Source organism: Macaca fascicularis, chromosome 15 (assembly GCF_037993035.2).
Source record: "Macaca fascicularis isolate 582-1 chromosome 15, T2T-MFA8v1.1".
Classification (NCBI taxonomy): domain Eukaryota; kingdom Metazoa; phylum Chordata; class Mammalia; order Primates; family Cercopithecidae; genus Macaca; species Macaca fascicularis.
In genome coordinates this window covers 84,144,037-84,161,063 of record NC_088389.1, presented here as the reverse complement: position 1 = coordinate 84,161,063, position 17,027 = coordinate 84,144,037, and the positions used below count along the sequence as shown (strand labels likewise).

Here is a 17,027-nt window from a genome sequence, read left to right as displayed (position 1 = left end):
GCAGGACTGGGAAAAAGGAAATCGTATATATAGATACCTGCCTGGCGGGATGGGAAGGCAGGTGGTCAGTAACCAGGCAGAGTAAACACATTTATTGTTTGCTTGAAATGTGTAGTGCTAATGGCCTCCTGCCGTCACTTTGGTTTTGTGTATTTTAAAAGGCCCCAGTGAAAGCCTGGGACCCAGGGGGTAATTAGCTGAGAGTTTAGCTATGTCTGAGGCTTAAAGAGCAGTATTAGCAAAGACAACACATTCTTTGCCTAAATTTCCCATGGCTGTTGTCAGAAGAAGGACTAGAGTCAGCTCACATTTGCTGTGCATTTGCATTGGGCTGGAATAGAATAGACAAGATATGTTGCTGTGAGAGAAGTATATTGGATAAAAATTAAAGGCATACATTTAGAAAAAGCCCAGGCCTTTAGGAAGGCTACACACACACACACACACACACACAAAGAAGTATATCAAAATTGTAAGGAGAAGAAAGGAAGAGCTAGAAGGATGTTAATTTTTTTGATCAACGGACATATTGCTTTTTACTTATATGTGAATTGGGGTTATTGATTTTTGCATGGTAACTGAGTAAAGGGAATACATTTTCCTTTCCACACATAGAAACTCCCAATTCCCAAGTTAATCCTCTCACATTAAGAATCAATTACTGGGTGCTAAATTTCACAACTGGTCAGTCATCAGATAAACTCTTCCAATTGTTCACATGTTTCTCAACAGGATACCACGTAATAGACTGACAGCTCATCAGTCTTCAATGAGGTTGGGGAAACGTCTCCCTCCAGCCATCCTAGTGATTTTATTTTTCTTTTAAACAAAGAGCCAGACATGAGAACGTGGATTCTAAGAACCAGGTTTGATAACTTTGGGCGTGAAGCTGGCTAGTCAGTTTCTTACCTTATTGAATCCACATGATCTCCCCTTGTTTTACACTAATTGATGGCCAGGCTAAAGAAAGATTGAGACAAGTAAGAGTCTTCAGGGATCAAAGGAAAATTTTAAAAATAACTATCATTCAAAACTATCATGAATCAGCTTAGGATATAAAAAAGAAACGTGTCCATAAAACTGAAACCCCAGAATGGAGTCCAATCAACCTACCACATGACTCAAACAGTATTTCCACTGGGAAGCAATGCAATATCTGTTTTTATTTCTCCCCTTTTAACTCAATCACTATATTCCTTGCTTTCAGTAACACAAATAGTCCTGGCACATGTTCCCCCTTTTTTGTCAATACTGATTAAGCTTTCTTTCCAAGAAGTGACCCATTGGAATCTGTTTTTCAGGCATTTCTGTTCTTCTTGATAGCCATGCCTGATTTTTATGAAATAAAGCCTTAAGTCCCTTTACCCACGATAATGAGCTATTTTTAACATGGACCATCACTTTACCAGAATGCCATGAGTGGAGACATATTGTACTTGTACCAAATATCTTTGGAACATGTGCTAGTATTAATGAAAGGTGCTGTTGATATAGAATAAATGAGCATTTGTATTTGCCATTGCTTTTTTTATTTTAGAAAAAGGGTTGCGCTCTGTTGCCCAGTCTGGAGTGCAATGGTGCAATCATAGCACTCTGTAACCTCAAACTCCTGGGCTCAAGCAAGCCTCCTGAGTAGGTGGGACTACAGGCACACCACCACACCTGGCCATTTAAAATTCTGTGTTGTTGCTGAAACAGAGCCTCACTATGTTGCCCAAGCTGTTCTGAAACTCTCGGCCTCAAGCCATCCTCTTGTCTCTGCCTCCCAAAGTGCTGGGATTACAGGTGTGAGCTACCGTGCTATTTCAACATCTTCGTTTTTTTAATTGACTGCTATTTGAATTTCTTAATTCCCCTCAGCCATCCAATGCAATATGCTTTCCAGAACCAGTCACTAGGCCTCCTGGTGTAAATATGGTGTGGAAGCCAGCTATGATACCTTTCCTGAATCCTTTTAAATGTACTTTTCAGTAACCCGAAATTCCATTGTTATCAATCAGAGTATCTACTATTTCCCAAAACTAAAGACTATCTCAGAAATTCTATCTCAGGTCTCAGTTTGCTTGGCTCTGGAATTACTGAACATAAGATACAGTTGAATAATTCCTGTTGAACTGAAATTTGTAGAAGACTCACTTTGTGTGTCAAGAATCATATTAGATACTGGTAGATAATTGAAAAATGAGTAAAACTTTGTCACTGCCCTCAAGTAGGTTAGATAGTCTGGTGGCATTTATTATGCATCATCTAACTTTATTGCATAAAAATCATCTATAGGGATATCAGTTATCCATTTCTCACTTTCCTTTAGTCCTAAACTTCCCTTCCTCTGATCCTAATTTGGGGCTTATAAGTGCCATTTAAAAATCACTCACAGAGAATATCCTTTTGCTGTTCTGTCACTTCTTTTGAGAACATGTGCAAATATCTTGAAATGTTCTCCCTACCCCCGTTAGTAAATACTATCCCTGAAAAGTAAATCTAGCAAAGCTAAGCCTGCTGTGATGAGAACCATGAAACATAAGCCTATCTCCAACCTCTGTCTTTTTCAGCTAAAGGCAATGACTATCGCCTTTCACCACCGTGTCCATTCACCAATTCTAAAGCCGTTGATACACTATGTGTGTATAATTATGTATGTATAACATGTAATATATGTATAATGTAATACATTAAAATCTCTTAAGAATGTAAGCGAATTTTTATAGCTTTTAGCAAAAATATGCTGCCTTTGTTTGGTCTTCAGTTGATACAGGCATCTAGTTACCTCTCAATTTGGATGAACCAAATGGAAATGGAAGTAGGTCTGGAGAAGGTCTCCAGACACAGTAGGAAGCTTTCATGAGGAGACAGCATCACCAATTACTAGTGCACTTAGTACCAAATGCCACAATGAAGGGTGGGCCTGAGCTCATGTGAGTGAGCCCAAGCCTGCTAAGTCTACTTCCTGGAACAACCCTAGACATGCATGAGAACCAGAGGGGCCAATCCCCGAATCCATTCATTTCCACTTACAGTTCAGGCTTTCAGCATAATCTGGCTGTTTTCAACTTGACTCGGGTTTCTTAGGCACTAAGATGTCTTCAGGAACTCTAAAGGACCTCAAGAAGATACCTACATAAAAAATGTTTTCATATGCTGGTGACACTTTTACAAAATGGACAAGAAAAGAGGCCCAGCCACTTAAGACATGTTGAGGTGGTTTGTCTCCTCTTCAGAGGTCCCCAGTGTGCCTATGAGAGGACAGCACCAGCTACATTTTCTGTCCCTCTTACAGACTCTCAGAAGACACTTAAAAAGAAGCCCAGTGCTCTCCAAGGGCGAACAGAGAGACTACCTTCTTCCCTGAAAACCCGTCTTAAATCAACAAAAGGTGAGAGGCAGTGTTGAGGTGGGGGGTGGACATTAGAGTTAAACAGGACAACTGATTGCTGGAAAAGGACGTTTGGGTTGAAGGATTCAGGGGAGAAAACTGACTGGGGAGCATGCCACTGCCTCATCACTACCTCTTTTCAAAACACAATAGCAATATATATATATTTTTAACTCAGAAGAAAACAGAACCTTTTTTCTTTTCCAAGGAACAAGGAAAAGGGGAAATTAGGATATATGATTTCTCCTTAAAACTTTTTTTTTTTTTTTTTTTTTTTTGAGACGGAGTCTCACTTTGTCACCCAGGCTGGAGTGCAGTGGCCGGATCTCAGCTCACTGCAAGCTCCGCCTCCCGGGTTTACACCATTCTCCTGCCTCAGCCTCCCGAGTAGCTGGGACTACAGGCGCCCGCCACCTCGCCCGGCTAGTTTTTTGTATTTTTTGGTAGAGATGGGGTTTCACCGGGTTAGCCAGGATGGTCTCGATCTCCTGACCTTGTGATCCGCCCGTCTCGGCCTCCCAAAGTGCTGGGATTACAGGCTTGAGCCACCGCGCCCGGCCCTTAAAACTTTTAATAAACAATTTAGTTAATTATTCAAAATGTAGACTTTCTCCTCTCCTTTCCGTGGAGAAGACACGTAAGGAAGAACTCCATTCCCTAAAGCTGCTCCTTTAACTGGACTAATTCTTTCATTCTTACAGCGCATACCTGAGTGCCAGCTCCGTTCTGGGAACTGGAGGTAAGTGGTGAGAGTGTCTTTGCTCAGGTTCAGGTCTAGTGGATTTTGCAATCGATAGGGACAGCCTAGTATATTCAAAATAAGTTTTACGAGGAAAATTTAGGCCAGGTGTGGTGGCTCATGCCTGTAATCCCAGCGCTTGGGGAGGCCAAGGTGGGTGGATCACCTGAGGTCAGGAGTTCGAGATCAGCCTGGCCAACATGGTGAAATCCTGTCTCTACTAAAAATACAAAAATTACCTGGGCATAGTGGCGGGCACCTGTAATCCCAGCTACTCTGGAGCCTGAGGCAGGAGAATCGCTTGAACTTGGGAAGCGGAGGTTGTAGTGAGCTGAGATCCGGCCACTGCCCTCTACCCTGGGTGACAAAGGGAGACTTCATCTCAAAAAAAAAAAAAAAAAAAAAAAGAAAGAAAATTTAGAAAATTTAGGCAGGCATCATTCCTGTACTAATCAGGGACTTTCAGGTAGATCCAAATCCCAAAGATGTAGTGAACTGTATGCTTTATTTCTGCTAATTTTATTCAATAATAAATATTTGTTGAATTCAAGGAAGCACTGTAGACATGGTGCAGTACATTTCTCTTATTTTTAAGTAATAAATACGCATAGTAACAAAATTCAAATAACACACAAAAAAATGCACAGCGAAAGGTTGATGTTCCTCTGACCACACCCCAGGCTGCCTGTCCTTGCCATGGAGAGAACCATTGTTATCAGTTTCTTTATTCAGTCTTTTAAAACTGTCACCCAAAGATACCAAAATGTGTGACCAGTGGAAAAGGACAAATATCAAATGGTGTAACTGCCAACAAAAAAAATCCCCATTTCCACTTCAAGGTACTGATGCTTAGATTGTCTTTTAAAGATTAGATTATGCTGTTTGTAGTTTCAGTGATCTCACTGCCCTCTGTTCAAAGAAGCCCCCAACACCATTGAGAAGTAGTTTGATGTATTTTGGGTATTTTGTTTTTTGCATCTGAAGATGTATCTAGTACTGTGCACAAGTCACGGACAATACCTGCATGTGTCTAATCAGCTACCTACCAAGACTGCAGAGAGAGCCCCTGCAAATCTGAGAATTAGGCCAAGGCAGCCTGAGCTATCCCTTACCATGTGCCCCACCTTCCTACCTGTCCATGCATCCCCAATACCTGTTCCTATACTTATAGCCAGTTCAGGATGCAGTCACTGATGCAACATCTCTATCCTACTTCTTCTTCCTCATCTTTAAAATTTACCTTGTCTGTTTTTCCTTCTGTAAAAAGGTTATCTCAGAGCTCAGTAATGTCAGTGGAAGTATCTCTGGACTTGAGGCCAAAAAATCTAGATCTGATTCCTCGATCTGCATTACAGCTTGTAAACTCTATGACATCAGGCACTTAACTTTATGTCCCTGAAAGTCTGTAGAGGCAATATTACTTGCCCTGTCTTCCTCATTTAGTCCACGGTCTTTCTTTTCACCCTGAATCTTACTATCATCCTGGGTGACTTCCGTGTCCATGTGGTTGGGTTTGACCATTAGCATTCCATCAGTATCCCTTGGAAGTCCCTTTCGATACCCTGGCTGAAATCTGACTACTCATGTAATGGCCTCCCTACCCCCATTACATTCTGACCCGTTACTACCAAGAACAGCTCTACCTCTAAACTGTGAACTCACATTCCACTCTCTCATAACAACATTTTGTTGTTTCAGTTCCTACAGCATCTGTCCCCTACTTTATCTCTGTCATAGTACTATCACCATTGTCATGAAATAATTTTTGACTGAACATTTGTTTAACATCTGTCTGCACTTCAGATTTTAAAGTCCATAAAAGTAGGGTCTTTTTAGTCATCAGCTCAGGCTCTAGCACAGCCCTTCACATAATAAATGCCCTAAAATATTCATTTAATAATAAATGAATTATGTAATTAATTGATTAACATATATAAATTCTTTGTCTTCATTTTCTTCCCTATCCAGTTAATTCCATGGTCCATCTCTTCAAACTTTTTCCATATTTCCAACTCCCTAGTCCCTTTTTTATTCTCTCACACCCATCTAATAAAAGTCCAACACTGGGGCCTGGCATGGTGGCTCACGCCTGTAATCCCAGCCACTCGGGAGGGTGAGGCATGAGAATCGCTTGAGCCCAGGAGGCAGAAGCTGCAGTGAGCTGAGATTGTGCCACTGCACTCCAGCCTATGCGACAGGGTGAGACTCTGTCTCAAAACAAAAACAACAACAAAAAGTCCTACCCTGAAAACACCCAGCTGTTCATCTTCCCTGGACCCACACCTGGCATAGGGAATGCTTTCAGAGACACGGACAAATGGGCAAAAATAGATTCTACACAAATTTCCTTCTGTCTCAATGGAACCCTCAACTCTGCTCAGCAATCTTTCTCATTCCTCTGTTCAACTTGCTTTGCATTTTCCATGTAGGTTAGTGAAAGCCTTCTCTAACTATCTTAAACCTTTGACTGCTCTGCCTCTTTCATCGTTTTCAGTAAATGCCCCTTTTTCTGCAGAGAAAGATAGGAGCTATCATATACACGGGTCTCCTCACATTTGACCATCAAACCACACCAGTTCGTTTCTCCTCTCCACTCTGCTCTTGGAATCACATCCTTTCCAACCAACTTTACTCCGTAGTCTACCCTGAATTGTCAAACTTTTGCACTCCACTGGATGCTTTTATATAATGTTTGATCATTTCAAATTTTCTTGATTCCATAGAAGTTTTCAGTGTTGTCTTCTGCCTTTGCCAGTCAAATATTGGGAAGCTTTGTCCCAACCCAACCTCTACTTTCTCACATCCACTTCCGGATTTACAAGGGAGGCATCTCCTCCATGATACTGAGATTTATTTGGGACTCTGAAAAGCCAAGTTCCTTCTTGATTCGGCCATTCAGGGATTCCTTGGGCTTGTCTTAATTTGGGTACATGCATATGTTTTTACCCAGAAAGCGAGGATCCTCAAGGGCAGGGATTATGTTTGCTGGAGACCACACTGTCAGCAACTTCGAGAAAAGGGATTTTGTTTAATGCATTTTTCTGTTGTTTTTCCATTCCTGGTCCCTCAGTCTACCTTTAGGAGGTGAATGAATGTTTGTTCCAACATATTGAGTCCAATAAAAATGTGAAAGGAAACTTCTGACATAGGCCCTTGTTGCGTTTTACTTTCTAAGAAGTATCTCTTTGTCCTGGAGAACTTATCCTTAATTCTCTGTGTTTAGATTCTATTTTAAAATCAAAGTTCCATGGAATCTGGGACTAAACCATTCTTCATTTCCCAGCCTGGCCACAGTCTCAGAGCAGGCCTTTGAACATTGACACACCAGCCACACTTCCCAGGCATGTCTCCCCTGAAGGATAATCACACTCCTAAAAAAGGTAATTCTTGCCAGAGGACTATATGTCTGTTGGGTAACTTTATGCAGCTTGTAAATTGTTTGACTCCAGTTGGAGCATGGGGGTGGTGTATCACCAACAGAAATGAGTGTAGGGGGCATCTGTCTGAAAACTGTTCCCCCACTGGCCACCTTGCCAGTTTCTGCTTATACAATGCAGGCAGCTTGGGGGAACCATATTGTCCCTATAAGCTCATAACACATGGACAAATGATTAAAAACACATGGAAAACAGTTCCACAGCTAAGCTAAAATTCAGATGGGAATGGAAAATCAACTTGCAAAGCTTTCAACTGACTCAGGGCCAAATGTAGGACAGAATGTGAGGAGAAGTTGCCAAAAGAGAGGAAAGTTGGGGAAAAAAGCAAGTCATGGATAGGAAACCTAAAACAATGACGCCTTGTATTGACAACGCTTCTCTAAGACTCTCCAAGAGTAGTACCAAATTCAACTCTTTGGAAATATTAAGACCTTCATTTCGTGAAAGAGTTTAGACAGATTTATATTTTCTACCCTCTATAAACAAGAGTTGGCTTGACTATCTTGGCAACACCTAGGCAGAAACATAATCTTAAGTATCTTAAGTAAGTAACATAAATATTAAAAGATTACACATTTTTCCTCCGAGGTGTGGGAATTAAGTTACAAGGTGGCATGAGGCAAACTGTGAAAAATTGTGACAATAAAATGAAAAGCAAAGCACAACTTTCCAGTCAGGGTTTGCCTTCTGTTGGTACCTGATGCTGGGCCCAGGTTTGCCATCAAGCTGGCAGGCCTTAGTCACATTTGCAAAAGTTCGACTTGGTTCAAATCTGAAACTCTTAAGAAGCCTGTTATTTGTGTTTAGTCACTAAAATGACCTCAGTGATTCTACTGGGTAGGAAATCTGTAAGCAAGAAAATAATTTACTGGGAGCCAATCCCTGCTGGGTCATTCTGGGTAGCTTCTGCCCTGAATCCTTACTGACTCCCACACACACTGAACCACCTTTCTCTCTGATGAGCACCACTTAGACTTTCAAGTGTTGATTTGGGGCATGATTTGCAAACAGTCCTCCTCAATATATGCAACAAATGTGTTCTTTCAATGCTGAATGTAAAAGGAAATTTTGAAAATATGGCTCCATGGAGGAGCTATGCTCTTTGGGTGATAGAAAATAACTATCACCCAAGTCCAATCCATTAACAAAGCAAATAGGATCATCCTTTCTGTCATGTGAAAAACTATTCCCTAATTTATCTCTGTTTAGAAGGAGATTTGTGTATCATTGATCACATCTGAAAGCAAGACGTCCTGGGGTTTTAGAAAGGACTCCCTTAGTCATCTGGATTCCTCCGAGAATTGAAAACACATGTTGAACACAAATGTCCTAGCATACAGGAAAGTTCTCACTTGTGATATGGCAACTTAAAGCCCTAATTCTTCCACCCCCAGCTCCTCCTTCCTGCTGGGGTTGGTTACTGGTGAGAACAAGCACTGCTTGAAGTTGTCACCCTATTCCAAGTGTGGTGAATACTATTCCATCATAGTCAAAAAACATATTTTGTGTGACTTGAATCCTTTAAAATTTATGGAGACTTATTTTATGTCCCAGAATATGGTCTGCCTAGTAAATATGTCACGTGCACTTGAAAAGAATGCACATTCTGCTGTTGTTGGATAGAATATTTCATAAATTTCAATTAAGTTAACTTTGTTAATAGTGTCCATGCTTCTATACTCTCACTGATTTTCTGTCTACTTATTCCATCAATTATTGAGAAAGAGGTATTGACATTTCTGACCGTAAATATAGATTTATCTATTTCTCTTTGAAGTTCTACCACATTTTGCTTCGTGCATTTTAAAACTTTGTTATTAATAGGCCAGGCGCAGTGGCTCATGCCTGTAATCCCAGCACTTTGGGAGGACAAGGTGGGCGGCTTACCTGAGGTCAGGAGTTTACAACCTGGCCAACATGTTGAAACCCTGTTTCTTCTAAAAATACAAAAATTAGCTGGGTATGGTGGCGGGTGCCTGTAATCCCAGCTACTCAGGGGGCTGAGGCAGAAGAATTGCTTGAACCCAGGAAGCAGAGGTTGCAGTGAGCCAAGACCATGCCACTGCACTCCAGCCTGGGGCAACAAGAGCAAAACTCCATCTCAGAAAAACAAACAACAAACAAACATACAAACAAACAAAACTTTATTAGTACATAAATGTTTAGAATTATTATGTTCTCTTGATGTACTGACCTATTGACCCACTAACATTATGAAATAAGCTTCTTTATTCTTGGCAATATTCTTTGCTCTAAAATCTACTGTGTCTGATATTAATCTATCCACTATCTATCCACTCCAGCTTTCTTTTGACTAATTTTAGTATATCTTTTTCCATTCTTTTACTTTTAATGTGTTTATTTATATTTAAAGTACGTTCCTTGTAGGCAGCATATAGTTGGATTTGAACTTTTTTTTTTTCTGTAGGATAAGTTGAGATTGATTGCTTTTGGAAAGCAAAAATACACATGGGGATAGAAGCGAAAGGTGAACTCGTACGTCATTGCTTGGAAAAAGTGTTGCGGGTTACTTGAGGCCTTTAATGGAAGTGTTGGTTGATTTTTGTTCCTTTCTGTCTTAAGATAAACTAAACTTTATTGCCTAACAGAATATAAGACCTATAAAAACTGCTCAAAATGAAGTTAAATGTGTAAGTTATGAGGATAGTATATTCATTTCCTGCACAATCCTGTTCTAAAGGCTTGTAAAATTACCTTTGAGAAAATCATGGTGTTCTGCACATTACACACATCCAGACACACTTTGCCATTAGTAATAGTCCCCTCATGATTGATGGAGAGAAAGGAGAGGAAGATCAATAAAACAGTACTATACATTTAAGATATGTCAAATCAGCATTTTGCTCCCTTTAACTAACTATATAAACAAATAAACAAAAACCCAGGTGAGACATGGGGCAAAGACTGAGTAATGTATCTTGGATGAGCAAGAGAAACATGCAACTACATCAACCCATTTATAGCTTTTTAAAATAAATTTTATATGGTGATTTTAATCACATTTTTATTGAGATACACTTCACATACATATATTTTACCATTTAAAACAGTATACTTCAGTGGTTTTTAGTATATCCACTGTTTCTGCAACAATTACCACTACCACTATTATAACTCCAGAATATTTCCATAGTCTCAAAAAGAAACCCTGTACCTATTGGCAGTTAGTCCCAATGCCCCTTCCCCCAACTGGAAATCACTAATCTATTTTCTGTCTTTATAGATTTGTCTATTCTGAACATTTCATATAAATAGAATCACAAAATATGTGACCCTTTGTGTCTGCCTTTTGCTTATGATAGTGTTTTCAAGTATATGGTGAATTTTATTATACTCATCATTCAAAGATGAGTATATTTTACTTGAATATAATAAAACCACCTGCTCAGAATGCTAATAGATATGTGGAATAATTAGAAGAGATTCAGCCTAAAATGTGGAAGACCTCAGTTCTAGTGCTGCTTTCTTCACACAGTAACTTTCTCTGTTGTAACATAGGAGTATTAAGTAAGATGATATCAAAGGTATCTCTCTTTAATTTCTGTTACTCCAGGAATCCCTAAGATACAGAGACACGTACTCATCATTTTGGAAAAAGTAATTGCTAAAACATCAATTAACTAGATATAAAAACTTTAGTTCCTAACTTGATTCTGGAGACAGAAAATTTGGGACAGCTGCTATCAATAACACTTCGACCTGATTAAAAGTTAGGAAGTTAGTATCAGTGTCTTAATCAAGAAAAATACAACAAAATTCGGCCTGAGCTGTTTGTATCTGTGTGTTTCCCTTCGATTAGGAAAAGGGATGATGTAATCACTGATTTCCACTGTGATTTCCTTCCTGATAAAAAGCTTGAGGCATAAAAAGCTATTATAAATTTGCATATATGCACTATGCTTTTATAGTTCTATGTTTTTATCTTATTCCCTACAGTATCTCCAGTATCTGGAACAATGTCAGTTGCATGGTTGGCATGCCTTGTTCAATATTTGTCAAATGACTGGTAGTTGGATGTATGGATACAAGGAAGCCACACAATGAAAGGCTGGTCCGACCAGTAAAGATAAAAAACATGTTGACTTTTCTCCTCCATCCCTTGCTAAATAGAATCACTAAAATCTAAAACTCACATGTCCCCAGGAATAAGATAGAATGTTAAAAGCTAAAGGAAGGTGTCTCAGAACTTAAGTTTATTGATTTTGATACAACACTAGATGCAGTACATTTAATATGCTGCTTTGCTGCAGAAATTACTCAGCACCAGTTTATGGTTTAAATTATACAGAACCATAATGTAAATTAAAATATGTGCATATCTTTTTGGCTGTATTAAAAATAAACAAAAACAGAAATCAAATTAATGTCACCTGGTTCATTTTCACCACTTCTTGGAAGGAGATGAAATGATTATCATATTTGCTTAAGTTTATGTTTACCAAATAGATGCTATGTTTTTGTTAAAGACCAAACAATCAGAAGATTCTGAAAAGCTAGACACTCTTGAGCTGGACTGATGCCCCTGGATAGAGTGGGCCTTTTCCTGAGGTGGTACTGAAGTCTGCAGAGAAGAGCTGGGTACATTCAGGTCCTTCTTGATGCTTTCCTTCCTAGCTACCATCAGTTCCCATCCTCTCCTGTTCAACCCTTCTCATCTCTCTCTCCTGTAATCTCTCATTCCCATTCTATCCATTACTCCATTTCCTTCCTCCCCACTCCCATCAGAAACTACTAGTTAAGGTAGAGGGAACCTTGACAATCATTTACTTCTTTTCCCCCTGAGTCAAAGCTCAATTGTAAGAATAAAATGAAGGTTGTGATGAATACCACCCATCACCTAAACTTGCCTGAATTTCTATTTTTATCTTCTTAAAATGACTTGGATTTTCCAACTTGATTAATGCTTTCATGATCAGGAATATTTTAAAATATTCTTGTAGCATTTCTAATTGTTATAAAAATCAAAACACTCACTCTTTATGCTAACATTTGCAATTAGTTCAGTATCATTTATCATTTACATTGCAGAAATGTGTAATAAATCTGCCACGCTGACAAGGTTCTACATAGTTGGCATAGTTCTAGATTTCCAGTTTTAGATGGTTTATATAGTTTTAGAGTTCCAGTGGAAGGACTGGCCTTTGAATCACTCATTTCCCAAACTTCTACTTCCTTTCTAGGACTTAACCCTTTAGGTAAACAGCTATTTTTTCTTTGGCCCAAATCTCACATTTCCATACTGCAAGAAGACTGTGGACCAGGAAGAATTTGACTGGAGCTGGCAAAAGGATAGGTGTGGCATCTTTTGGTTAAACGCCAGAAACTGCTTGTGTCTCACAGAGAACCTGTACATTATGCCAATCTGGAGCCCACCTGTGACATCTCAAGTAAGGACCCTCTGACACTACAATTATGTTTAGATTTAAGTAATAGGCAGAATGTCTGGATCATATTCCAATCTTGCTTTGTAAATTTTTCTATTAATTACAACCTTGATAAATGAACTAAGCTTGCCATGTTTTTATATCCAGAAACGTAACTGACTTTCTCCAAGCAATTTTAGTGTCTATAACACTCAAGGTATTTTTAATAATAAAACCAGCACCAGAGCTCTAGTCTACTTGATAACCCCCTTTTGATTCTGAAGTTACATTGGTGCTCATAGAGCAAGTGGCATTTCGCACAACCATATTTCTCAGCGATTATGAAAAGAGAAAAACTTTAAATAAATGTTTCAGACATAAAGTTCTAATTTCCTGTAACTCTTAAACCTTGATTTCAGAAGGGAGTTCTGGTAAAGCTGCAACATACTTCATTGTTACAAAAATGTTCCACTCTGCTGAGATTACAAATTAATAAGGTACCTTTCCATTAGAAAATCTAGTTAACATGGCATTGCTGCAAATATTAAAGATTTAAGGGTGGCTCACAGTTGTCTCAAAATCCTTTCCGAGAATGCAGACTTTCAGAGGCTCTGTTTTCAGTATTATTTTTTCTCTGTTCACCAGCACAGTTCATCAGGACACTTCTGAGGAAGCAGTATTTTTCTTCCATATGTCAACCATCATTCATATTTACTCTTTATCCCAAATGTCTTTGAGAAATGCTTGTCAGTACAATAAACACAGAGGAAGAGATTACGTTACTTGAAATTTCTCATGACTCGGTAAGGCTGGGGAAACCCAATCATTAGCTTTGGGATGGTACAATGCCAACATTCAAATTGAAAAAGGAGATCTGTTTCATGCATAGCGATAGTGATGAACAGAACTCTGGAGTACAGGCAGCCCCCTGAATTCTCACCTGAACTACAGCTTTGAACAGATGAGCCTCCACCTACAAGATTCTTTCATCTAAAGTCTTTTTCATTATAGAAAATTCTCTTTTTCCACCACAGCCTCTAATCTTAGATTTCACATTTAAAGGGCTCCAAAGGGACAACTTTGCAGTTCAACTTTGGTTTAATGAACTAGTAGAGTTAGCTTCACTCAAACTAAAGTGGTAGGGGCACCTACGATATATATTTCAGAATAAATTCGTTAGAGGTAATGGGACCACATTTTTTTTTTTTAAATCCAAGGACCATGAGACCGGTGCTCCCTGAGGTTTGGAGTAGGGTAAGGGTGAGGGTCTTCTGGAATAAACAAATCTTACACTTTATAATACTGCTGGCATTTATTTTAAAAGGTATTGAGACACAAAAATTGTATCTTATCTTGTAAAAAATATTCATTTATCAATCTTTCTGGCACTATTAAAAATGTTCCATTTTCACTAGACCGAATCACAAAGGTATACCCACCCAATCATAACAATTTGTTTTCTATGGAGCAATATTCACAGATCCTGTAAATAAATAGGTGACAAATTCCAGGTGGCCACCTGTAGGGTCTGTTATATTTAGAGTTTTCTGGAACACACATAATTATAAGGTTTGGCTCTCCTACAGTCCTTTGCTTGCCATTTCCCTTGTCTTTGAACCAAAACACAGCTCTTTCCAAGCTTGGAGCGTTGAGAGGGCCCTCTTCTTCCATTGGTGAAGGCAACAGGTTCACCACCGATCCACTCCCAGTGGCCAGCACGCACTTGGTCATTCAAACCTAATGTGAACCAAAAGAACGTGCCAATTACTTTTATTGCATTTATACTTAGATATCATATCCAACTATTGCTCTAAGCTCAGTTATCACATGCAAATGTGGGCCCAGGTTCTAAAACAAGGGATAGGAACTTGGAATACTCTAAGACACGAGGGGTCAAACGAATCCCAGTCCAATTCTAGCTCTACCACTCACTTGCTAGAGGAGCATCTTTGGGCAGGTTACTTAACCTCTCTGAGTTTTAATTTCCTCATCTAAGGAATGAGCATAAAAATAGTACATCTAGGGTTGTTTGGAGGATTTAAAAAGATAATGCATGTAAAGCTCTTGGCATATATAAGTGTTTAATAAATGGCAGCTATTATTGTTATTTATATCATCCTACATGCAGAACTCCTATCACAGGGAAACAGATATTCTCTTGCCTATTGTTCTTTCTCCTCATTATTTAAATATCCTGGTTTTCATATTTGAAAGTAGCTTACTATGTATTATTTTGAGTCCAAGGCTTAAGATGTTTCAATCTGCTACAAATCCAATAAAAAGCAGATTTTCTCGACTTGTCTCTCTACCTCCACTGGCAAATTTTGCAAATTACACTTTAATGTTGTAAAGCTTCTGTAATGTTTTCTTAAAGAAGCTTTCCCCCACTCTTTCATAATAGAAATAAAAAAGAATAAAATAAAAAGGAACCCCGTGCCACAGCATGATCCGACATTCCCTAAATCAAATTTGACCATGAAAACAGTACTAGATACGTAACATTTTACCTTCCCCCAACTGATTTGCAGTCAGTATTTTTGGGTGGAATCAAATGAAATACTTTTGGTTAGGAATGCCCTCCTTGAATTATTGATTAGATGACATTATGCCTAAGCATATTGTGAGGACAGAGCCTTGAAATGAGTCATTATGGATGTAGAGAAAACTTATCTTCCAGCTTGTCTCTTAATACTCAGTTCATTTCAGAACTTAGGGACCCACCGAAAAGCCAAGAGAGGGAACTATCCCGATTCCCTCAAATACAATGTCTCTAAAGAGAAGTAGTGGGAACACTGACTTTGATGGGCCCTGAAAATTCTGTTTCTAAAGTGGTTTAAAAAGATTTGTTATTCAGCTGGGTGTGGTGGCTCATGCCTATAATTCCAGCATTTTGGGAGGCTGAGGCGGGTGGATCACCTGAGGTTAGGAGTTCAAGACCAGCCTGGCCAACATGGTGAAACCCCATCTCTACTAAAACTACAAAAATTAGCCGGGCGTGATAGCGGACACCTGTAATCCCAGATACTCAGGAGGCTGAGGGAAGAGAATTGCTTGAACCCAGGGGGCAGAAGTTGCAGTGAGCCAAGATCGTGCCACTCTACTCCAGCCTGGGTGACAGAGTAAGATTCTGTCTCAAAAGAAAAAGATTTGTTATTATTGTTAAAATTATAGGAAATATTAAGACTTCAGAAAAGAGGGAATAAAATTAAAATCACCTATATTATTATTATGATTATTATTAGAGACAGGGTCTTTCTCTGTTGCCTAGGCTAGAGTGCAGTGGCACAATCAGGGCTCACTGCAGCCTCAGCTTCCTAGTCTCAAGCACTCCTTCCACCTCAGCCTCCCAAGTAGCTGGGATTATTATTAGCTGCCACCATGCCTGGCTAATTTTTAAGTTTTTCATAGAGACAAGGTCTCACTATGTTGCCCAGGCTTATCTCCAACTCCTGGGCTCAAGCAATCCTCCAGCCTTGGTCTCTCAAAGTCCTGGGATTACAGGCATGAGCCACCATAGCCAGCCTACCTATAATTCTTGACTGGAGGTAAGTCATTTCTAATTATTTGGAATATATATATGTAATATGTATAATTTATTTATATTTATACATACACCACATGCATAATTGCTTTCATTCTAAATTATTTCATACTTTATATGGATGTAGATCCTGCATTTTCACTTTAAATAGAATAAATAGAATTGCCATAGAATACACTTTACGTTTTATATGTAATATAATGTGCATCAACATATATTCGTTAAATGAATAAATAAACATAAGGCAATTTTTTATGTCTTTATTATTTAATGGCTTGCAAAAGCATTAAATCTTACATATTCCTTCATATGGCTGTAGTATAATTTATTTAACCATTCTTTAGTCGTAGCAACTTTTAATTTTTTACTTTTAGAAATGTTATTGCATTGAATTCTCTTGCCTGTCAATCTGACCACATCCCTATTTACTTCTTTGGGCGAGATGTCTAAAAATGAAAGTATTGTGCCAAAAAAAGGTTTAAGATGAGTTTTACAAGATAAATGGTTAGATCTATTGATTGCCTATTATTGCAAACCACAATCATTTGACCCA

General features: G+C 38.9%; 1 protein-coding gene across 21 annotated transcripts in view; it reads right to left on the bottom strand.

Moving 5' to 3' along the window:
* Positions 1-11,741: 11,741 nt before the first annotated feature.
* The window catches only part of FREM1 (FRAS1 related extracellular matrix 1), a 168,640-nt gene continuing 163,354 nt past the window's right edge, over positions 11,742-17,027 (bottom strand). For 17 of the 21 annotated variants that reach the window (XM_015437148.4, XM_005581698.5, XM_045373263.3 and 14 more), the window contains one exon: positions 11,742-14,670. In XM_015437148.4, the coding sequence (XP_015292634.3) occupies positions 14,471-14,670 (200 nt within the window). In that variant the 3' untranslated portion in view covers positions 11,742-14,470. The remainder of the gene's footprint in view (positions 14,671-17,027) is intronic. The other 4 variants (XR_012424683.1, XR_012424680.1, XR_012424684.1 and 1 more) reach the window with 2 other exon arrangements.